This window comes from Mixophyes fleayi, chromosome 3 (genome assembly GCF_038048845.1).
Source record: "Mixophyes fleayi isolate aMixFle1 chromosome 3, aMixFle1.hap1, whole genome shotgun sequence".
In the NCBI taxonomy this organism is placed as follows: domain Eukaryota; kingdom Metazoa; phylum Chordata; class Amphibia; order Anura; family Limnodynastidae; genus Mixophyes; species Mixophyes fleayi.
The window spans coordinates 23,774,912-23,785,321 of NC_134404.1; the positions used below are offsets into that span (position 1 = coordinate 23,774,912).

General features: G+C 37.7%; 1 protein-coding gene across 1 annotated transcript; it reads left to right on the plus strand.

Moving 5' to 3' along the window:
• Window positions 1–1,228: 1,228 nt before the first annotated feature.
• On the plus strand, window positions 1,229–2,681 carry LOC142142608 (interleukin-17F-like). The gene is made up of 2 exons (XM_075200483.1): window positions 1,229–1,311; window positions 2,351–2,681. Exons 1-2 carry the CDS (start codon window positions 1,241–1,243, stop codon window positions 2,586–2,588), a joined length of 309 nt encoding a protein of 102 aa, XP_075056584.1. The 5' UTR covers window positions 1,229–1,240; the 3' UTR covers window positions 2,589–2,681.
• The last annotated feature ends 7,729 nt before the right edge of the window (window positions 2,682–10,410 follow it).

Here is a 10,410-nt window from a genome sequence, read left to right on the forward strand (position 1 = left end):
ATAAATGATATCTAGAATCTGATTGTTTTTTCAAACCCACCGGAAAACTCTCAGCTTGATACATTTACCTTTTAGTATTTAAACTAATATATAAACTCATATTAGTAATAAAGAAAGCCACAACCCAATTCTACTGTGAGATATTGTAGAAAAATATGCAAATTTATAAATTCATTCCTTAGCCTGATTACTCTGCCTTGGTTAATCAATTACCAGCAGATTCTAGTTCGGAAAGCTCATCTTATCTACAATTTAGGTTTTTCCTTCTGCTTGACATAAGAGTATTGGGTACAAACGTGTCACAGAGGAAACCACTTTAAAATGAAACCACAGACCTGCACCAAGAACCAATAGAAACCCCAGCGTACTCTGTATAAAAGGTCTGGTCCTGTACGTCTCAAAATATTCACCCACTGGTCTCACAGACACACAGAAGGAACCAAGAAACCTCAATACTATGGACAAACTGAGAGGAAAATCCATGGTAAGAATGATTACATTTTATTTTATATGTATACAAGGAATTTTGTATGAGAATCAGATAACTTCTTAAAACTTGCCAGGAAAAGAGGTCTTTGTTGGTGTCATCTAACTGTGGGACTAACTGTGCCTATTTCAGGCAGACTTGCCCACTCAGATAGGCTTCAAGTCCTACCCTGTTTTACTACTGGTGTTTGTGACATACATGGGTATAATTGATGGGAAGGGAGTTGAAAGTTGGACAAGTTAAGAGCAAGTCAAAATCTCACTCTACAGAACACTATTTTGTGGACCCCTGATTTTTCTGGTGGGATTATACCTCAGTCCAACTTTGGTTGCCAGAATTTTTTTCATTTTTTGCTACAGTAATCATCTGTATCACTAACTGATCGGAATCTCTATAGATCAGAGACCTCTCAAATAAAAGAAACAAGAGCTTCATGATCCTAGGACACAGTGTGTGATAGGTAGATTTTTCTTTGCATGTATCCCACAGTCAATCCAGTGAAACACTAGAAGTAGTTTTTATTTAGAGCTATAACGTTAGATTTTTTTTCTCTACATTACAAAGATATGACAAACTATTTACATGATCACTTATATTCCCCCGTCTATCCCCCAGATTCTGGTCACATTACTGCTGATTCTCCTGGAAGTTACCACTTCATTGCCTGCCCAAAGCCTGGGTCAACATCATCTCAGAAAAGGTGGATGCCCACATGTCACAAGGTCCTCATCCACAGTGACAGTCAGCCTGAACATGAGTAATCATGAAGCCCATGACCAGAGCGGTTCTATGAAGAAACGTTCCATCTCTCCATGGGATTACAGGTAACCCAAATCTTTCTTCTCACCTGGTAGAACAAGCTGTTTTTATGAAGCTGATAGTAACTGTAGTTGATGTATATTGTGATGCACAGTTACACCCCAACCTCACAGTTTGTGGATTTCCTTCTCCATTCAGGGTTTATTTTCTTGTTGGTTTGGGGTACAGTTACGCATTGGTAGTATCAATGACGTTCAGTTCATAGTACATACTAGTCCCTTCCTAGTGTGCGTGGGAACTGATGGAAGTAGCAGTTATTTCTGAAAACAAGAATATATGTATAGGGAAAGGAACGTGGAATGTTAGTCTCCCACATTGTTATGTACCAGTAAGAACGTCATAACTGTTTGTGGCCAACAGATGGGTTGATTTATTTTACTGGATCAAAGTCACAAATGACTAAGTAGCCCATTTCTTATGTGTATATCAAAGGGCTTCATTGCTCTTGGTCAAACAATCATCCTATCCCAACATTATTATAAAACATTATTGATACACACAACCAGGGGAAGGCTGGGCTGGTCCCATAGTGGGCTGCCTTGGGCTGGTTCAATGGGCCACCTGAATTTCTTTCCTTTAAAATAGGACGCTGAGTCGAGTCTCACCCCTGGGGCTGAAATTTTCCATCCCTCCCCTGCACTCAACATTAAGTTCATAAGGACATTGTATACCTCTATTACATAATGTGTTGCTATGACTGTTTACAAGAAATTTGAAAGAGAAATAATGATGCCACACAAATGCCAATGTGATCATCGGCCGATTAGATGTTCAGACTTTTCTATTATTTGTTCACACAAACCCAAGTGTTTGTGGCCCACACACGTGGCAATGTCAGGTTAAAATAAATCAGCCAGTCAACAGTTGTGTGGTCAGATTTATATTTACATATTTCTGGCTGGACAACTAGCTAAAAACAAATAACTTAAACTTGAAGTTTATTTACTTCCTATAACTCCATTTTATTAATCTTGAAAAAGTTGTTTCAGTATCTACAAGCTACAAGTTAATGATTTATAACTACTGTTTGTTTTGTGTCCGCAGCTTTGATGTAAACAACAACAGATTCCCTCCAAGAATCGCGGAGGCAAAGTGTCTTCACACCGGGTGTCTGGATTCGGAGGGTAATGTGGACATCAGCCTGAACTCCGTCCCCATCAGACAGGAGATCCTGGTGATACACCGTGAGATGAGAGGATGTAATCCCGTCTATAAGCTGGACAAGCAGCTGGTCACTGTGGGCTGCACCTGCGTCCGGCCCAACATCCAAGACCAACAATAAAGAGGGCGACAATCAGTCCCAGCAGCAATTATTGGATAGTTGTATGTGGGCACTTTGTGGCAGCGCTGTTGCAAATATTATTAAGATGTTCAGAAGTAAAACTAGCACTAGTTAAGTGCAGGTATCCGTGTAGCAACGTACATTGCAAATCCTAGAGCAGGGGTCAGGGAACTTTTTTACTTTTTAGCCCCAAATATATTTAGATACGCTGACGTTACCTCCTTGATTTGAAAGGAAGGAAATCATATATTATTAATTATTGGAATTCAAAATGGTATTGAATCTATTCCAAATTTCTTTGAAAGCTTCAACTTCAAAACTTCAGGTTTTGGAGAAATGATGTTGCTTCATTTTTGATACGAGAGCATCAATATTGGGGCACTTTGATGTCAGAGCAGTTTGGATACAGTCTTCAGTGTCCCATCGATTTCTCTGCTTTGTTTTTATGTACGTTAGAGTGAAAAATCCTTGTTCGCAAAGGTAGGTTGTTGCAAAAGGCAGCAACTTTTTGACTGCCATCTCATGTGTAATTTTGATGCCTTTGCAGCTGTTGACATCCAAAAATATGACAGATCTGCTTTGTTTTGAAATGCAACACGTGCTTCATTATTGCATCGAAGCTCAGGAAGTGCCTCTGCCAACCCTTGAGGCTCTTCTGGTACAACAGCAATTTCATATTTAAAGGGGTCTACAATCCAACTGACAGCATGTGAATCGGCAGCAATACCCCCAGGAATTTCATTTTTACCCCATTTGGGGTAATTTACCCCTGTTTCCTGACCACTGTCCTAGAGTGATATTATTTTTAACAATGTATTTATATATTTATAACTTTCTGTGTAATAAGTCTGTAATATATTTATTCATGTTTATATGAAAAGCAATAAATGAAAGGTGGAAAACTAATAATTGAAGAAGGCATCTTATTTATATAAAGCTTGTTTTTTTATTTCCACAAACTTGATTTAACCTTTGTCACCATTTTAAGCAATCAAAACTATTGGTGAGCAGCTGTCTTGTAGGAGAACTTTGAAATACTAATACTAATTAGTGTGGGGTGTTTTCTGTTTTTGATCTGAATGGGGGCGCGAGGAGGGGAATGTTAGAAGGGGCCGCAGGTGACTTTAACACACATTATCCAAATAAGTAAATGTTTCATTGAAATAATAAGTTAAAACTTTATTTTTTTTACATCACTGTATATTGTGGATATTAAGATTATGTGGAATATTTAGGTTGCTTTATTGTTATTACAACACATTAGCTTATTGAGAAGATACATTAGTGAAATTATTAGGCAAAAATAATTTTATTTTATAAAACTATGTCCTAGATATTTAACATTATTGTAATGTTTTGGTTGTTTTTTTTTTAAAAAAAAACCTATAGCAATATACTTTTTTAGTTCCCATAAGAAGCTTGTTTCAGTGAAAATGCAGAAGTAGGTGCAGCATATTATCATACACAGTTTCGACATTTCAGGCGCCAAATAAAGGAAAAATGATTACGGTAAATGTCTTACGCGTCTAAAATGTTGCATGCATGATCCCTGTTACAGCGACATATTACATGCAGTGTGCAGGAGAGCAGCACACAGTGTATGTAACACAGCCAATGCTCACATGTTAGAGTTTGTAAAATAACATTTTACAATTCAACCTCATAATCTGCCTGTTTCTTACTCAATCCAGGGTTAATTTTCCTGTTGGTTTGGGGAACATAAATGTCTCTGGATTGGTGGAATCAATGACCTTCAGTTTCATAATCCATACGAGTCCCTCCCTAGTTAGTGTTGGAGCTGATGACAGTAGCAGTAATTTCTTAATGTTACAATATATGTATAGGGACAGGAATGTGGTATGTTACAGTCTCACATTGTTATGTGCCAGTAAGAATAACTTCATTATTGTATGTGGCTAACAGATCGGTCTGTGACTTTTACAAGATCAATACCGCAAATGTCTAGGTATCCTGGTTCTTATTAAACTATTAACATGAATATAATTTATTTTTTATTTGGTTATTTTTAAGTAAATCAATTGCTCCATTGGAGTGGATTGACAGAACATCCACTTGACTAATGAAAGTTGTATTCATGTGCAGAATACGTTTAAACCATTTATTTTACTAAATTTGTTTGATATTGTAAATGAACATAGAAGCTACTTTATATTTAAAATAAATACAGGTTTACAATTCAACTCTGCATTGCAATTTGCCAAACTTTATTCAATCAGGAACAGATTTAAAGTGAACAGGATGGTTATGTACAACAAAGACAGACATTTTTTGGTCTGATCAGATATTCATCGGAATGCAGCCCAAGTGCATTTTCATGAATATTGGTTTAGCTTATAAAATGTCTGCCTCCTCTTTGTGTAGGTGACAGGAACACTGTAAAAGTCTCCTGAGGACAAGGTAAGAATACCAAGACCATAGATGATAGCACCAAATATTTATTTAATAATGATCAATTTCAAGTTAAGTTGTACACACATCTACATTAATTTAGCATCATTAAATCCATTTTTTAGTAAGTCATACAGAAAGACGTTATTACAAGGGGCTCCATTGCTCCTGGTCTGCCCATCGTACAATACTTCTTTTAAAAACTTTATTAATACACACAACATCAAGTTCATAAGGCCATGTAATACCTCAATGATATATTGTTTTGCTATGACTGTTTACAAAAACTTTGAGAGAGAATTAATGATCGCACATATATTCCACTGTGACCATCAGCTAGATTTCCAGACCTTTCCAAATATTCCTGATCATGGTTTGTTCGGGCAAATACAACTGTTTGTGAGCCAAACACATGTCACAGTTAGGTCATCTTGATGGTCAAAACACAACCAGCCAATCAGCAGGTGTCTGGTCAGCTTTATAATTACACCTTTCGGTATTTGCGCCGGTTAAGTGCAGGTATCCGTGTAGCATTGTTTTATTGCAAATTCTAGAGTGATATTATTTTATAACAATGTATTTATATATTTATAACTCTCTACGTAATAATTATGCAATTATTTATTCATGTTTATATAAAAGATACAAAAGTGGAAAACAAGTCTTGATTAGTAACTGATGAAGGCATCACATGTAAGTAAAACATGTTCACTTTGTTTTCAACTTGATATAACCTTCGTCCTCTTACTCTTATTTTGAATAAAGTACATATCAGTTTAGGACAGATTATACATAGAGTCTAGTTATCAATATTGAGGTGATATGGAAGATTTCTATAGCTGCACATCTGAGCCCCATGACTATAGAAAACGATAATCATCACCATCCTGGGGCCTTTGTTAAATAGGGAGAAACCCTAAATCCAGAGACAATTCCCATTGTTTAGGGATTTTCTCCCTATAATAAATAGACCCCTTAGTCTGTTAGTCTAAGATCACATTATATGTGATAAATAGCCAGGAACAGTTACAGGGTTTTAAATAAAATCAAATATTATTATATATAACAATGAGTAATTAGCAGGAAACAGGGGCTGGGGTGGGAAGGGAAGGAGCGAATCATAAAGTGGCAAATGGGACCGGGCAAAGGTGAGTAATATGAAGGGGAAAAGTCTGCCCAAGGGGACCAGACTCCTAGGAAAAAATCAGATTTGTCATGTATGTAATATGTGATTCTTCAATCTATGCAACACGCCAGATGCGATGTTTACATGCTAATAGAGCCGGAGAAACTGCTTGTTTCCAATGGGCTGATTTTGCTGCTGTGCCACAGTGCTGCCCGTCATATGACCATATCACTTGCTGCCTCTGATGAAATGTAAAATAAACATTCTCTGGACTTGAGAATAGGTGAAAAATAAACATAAATATGTTTATTGTGTTCAAAGTTCCAGTGGCGTACGTCACACCTTTCTCAATGACACACAGGCAAACGTTTGTGCAACTTATAAAAAAAAAAGGTTCCGAACTGTTTTCCGAGGAACCTAGGAGGGCCCCACCTACATGAGTCTATGACATGATTAGTTGGTGTAGTAAAAATAAATAACGACAGACAAACAAAGTTCAGTTTCAAATCTCAATGGCTCAGTTGTTAGCACTTCTGTCTCACAGCACTAGGGTCATGAGATCAATTCCCGACCATGGTCTTATCTGTGTGAAGTTTGTATGTTCTCCCCGTGCTTGCGTGGCTTTCCTCCGGGTCCTCCGGTTTCCTCACACACTCCAAAAACATACTGGTAGGTTAATTGGCTGCTAATAAATTGACCCTAGTCACTTTCTCCTGTGTGTCTGTGTGTGTGTGTGTGCTAGAGAATTTAGACTGTAAGCTCAAATACAGCAGGGACTGATGTGAATGAGTTTTTTTGTACAGCGCTGCGGAATTAGTGGCGCTATATAAATAAATGGTGATGAAATCTCAAGGTAAAGTTATTACAAACATGGAATATTCTACGGAAGGAGGGAAAACATTGCATCAGCCACAGCAGAATAAGTACGTGGTGTCATCTGATACCAGCCATGATGACTAAGCACACTATGGGTCTGATTAAGAGTAAGACATACGCCTGCTTGTGTGACCTTTGCATTTTTGTGCATCGCGCATACTCAGAAAGTGAATATACGCAACTAAGCTTATTTAGACCTGCGACTTCTTGTCACTTAACCCCTTCCCTTCCCCGTCATGCCCCTACAGACATAAGGAGTTGTTGTAATGTAGACGTGTACAGTAAGGGTGCACTCGAGCAATAGCGTTCAGATTCAGACTGCGCTGTAGTCACAGCTTAAAATAAAGCAATGTTATTTTGTGCATTTTTTTATAAATCTTTTTAGTTTGAATTGTCAAAAAGAAACAAATATTGTAATCTAATGTTACAAACTACAGATTCATCTGAGAATGTTGTCTTTCATTTACATCCATATACAGATGATTGAATTATGTACTGAAATAATAGTGAAAGACAAAAGTCATCCATATATCTCTGAGGTAGTACAACAATTCAAATTTGTACCATCTTATTACAAAACAACCAAACAAACCCATAACAACTAAAGTTGTTGAATTCACATAAAATGTACCAGTCAGTATATTCAAATATTTTCAAGATTTTGCTTTCAGTTTCAGAGTGTTTCAATGTAAGGTCCCCATTTATTGTGAAACTTAACACACCCTTCCGTACATCTGTGATTCTGACCCTTCTATCAAAGTGTACAATGCCTAGTAATTTTTCAATTCATAGAGAAAGGCTGGGGTTGGAGGTTTGAATGAATTGATTTGTTTAGCTACCGTCATTACTACGTAAGTAGCGGTTTAATATCCGCTATTGGACATTCAGGGATCCAAGTGTCAAAGTAACAATAAAACATATGTATTCATTCTTTGTGTCATTTAATTTTAATAGTCGTATTCACAAATGACATCACTTTTCCCGAGAATGTTTTAACCTTCCCGCATTCACAGAAGTTAAGGAAGAAGGAAACCCGTTCTCTTGTACATTTCAAACATCTTCCTGTCTTATCTAGCATCATGTGTTTTCTCTGGGCTTGTGAAATATATGCCCTATTAAGTGTCTTAAGTGTATTTCCTGAAGCTGTTTCATACTGTTCTCAAATATCGTAATAATATCTCCTGTGTTTGTAGTTAGAGAGGTTATCGGCCAACTTGCTTTATTGACTTGGACGAGATCTTTAAAATATATCTAATTTTATATTTGTTACTTTTCAAAAAGTGCAACAAGTTATCCAATTAATTCAGAGAACTGATTATTGTCTAAAGAGCATTTTCCTTTAACTGTTAGTAAGACTATAATGTCCCTCCTGTATGAGATATGTCCTACATAGAGGCATTTCCCCTCTACCTCCATTCCTGAAAAATCTTGTTTTACATTCTGGGCCTGAGTTACTAAGGAAAGCAAAGCAAAAAAAAGGAACAACTTTGCACCTGGGCATGTTTCATTGGAGGGGGAGGTAAATTTAAAATGTGGGGACAGATTTAAAGTTGGGATTTGTCCTAAATCAACTTTAAATTTCAGTGTAAAAATAAAGCTATCAAGTATTTGTGTGCTACATGTAAAAGCAGACAGTATTATCTTTTATGTGCAAAATAATAAACTAATTTGACCCCTTGCATTGTAACATGGTTTTGTCCAGGATGAGGTTTACTCCTTTTTTTATGCCTTACTCTCCTTAATGACTCAGGGCCTCCGTGTTCAAAATTAGTTTTTTTTCCATAATATATTATGAAATTTGGTGATTGTACTTTTTGTTGATATATAACCAAGCTTTGTACCTGTATTTAAATAAAAAATTTGCCTACCAACAACTTAGTTGCGCAGGAACTCAGCATATATGTAATAAGCTGCCGGAGTTTATGAGTGGAAGACTTTGTGCTCTCGTTCCTTATTTGTCAACTTTGATCTAATAACCAATCTTAGATGTATCTAAATGTGCAAACGTTAAAATGTCTTGGTGACCTATCCCGTCCCCCTTCTTTTCCTGCTACTATTTTATTTTGGCTATCCTTAGATTTTACCTTGCCATAAGTAATTTGTTAATAGTTTGTGCATGACCGGTTTGGTCAAACATATATTAAGCCTTTTCAATGGATAAAATAACTTTGAGAAGATTGCAGATTTCTTATGGGCATTCCTTGATAGTAGAGATAAATCAAAATTCTTCCAGTTATTGAGAATGTTAGTGATTTTATTTATTTTTGCTGATTAATTATATTTATACAATATGTCAATATTCAGTCTCTTTGCTTGGACTTTTGTTAACATTTTATCTTCTACATTCAGAAATGAGATTGGCCAATAGGATGCTGGAAATTCCAGATTTCTCCCAGGCTTTGGCAACCTTTTTATGATGGCAGAATTTTAGTATATTGGGAGAATATTATCTTTTGTCATAGAGCTCCCAGGGCCGGATTTCCTGCTTGGCACCCTAGGCAACTGCCTAGGGCCCAGCGGTACCCAGAGGGCCCTGCCAGAGCCGACGGTGAGCAGGGTAGGCAAGGCAGAGGGGCGCTCCCCTCCGCCTGCCATCCCCCTCTGTCCACCGGCATAACGCTGAAAAGGAAGAAGACAAATAAAGAAAAAGAAAAAGAAAAAAGTCAGCTGACCGATCGTCGGGACCCGGCAGTCTCCTCTCCTTCTCTCCTACTGAAAATGACGTCAGGCGTGATGACGTCGCTAACGACGTAATTTTCAGTGAGAAGTCGGCGAGGAGCACAGAGAGGAGGAGGAGCAGCGGCAGCGCGCCATCGAGTAAACAAGCCCAATAAGAAGGTAAGGTAACTAACAGAGGGGCCATGCCAGAGAAATTTGGAACATGTATTAAGGGAGGGGGCATGATGCCAATAATATGTAGCAGAGGGGCATGAGGGGCATAATGGCCAAAATATGCAGCAGAGGGGCATAATGACAAAAATAGAGGGGCATAATGGCAAAAATATGGAGCAGAGGGGCATGATGACAAAAATAGAGGGGCATGAGGGGCCTAATGGCAAAAATATGCAGCAGAGGGGCATAATGACAAAAATAGAGGGGCATGAGAGGCATAATGGCAAAAATATTGAGCAGAGGGGCCTAATGACAAAAATAGAGGGGCATGAGGGACATAATGGCAAAATATGTAGCAGAGGGGCATGATGACAGATATGTAAAAGGGGCATGATGCCAGATATGTAAAAGGGGCATGATGGCAGATATGTAACAGGGGCATAATGGCAGATATGTAAAAGGGGCATGACGGCAGATATGTAAAAGGGGCATGATGACAAATATGGAACAGAGGGGCATGATGACAGAAATATGGAACAGGCATTAAGGGCACAGAGGGGCATGATGACAGAAATGTGG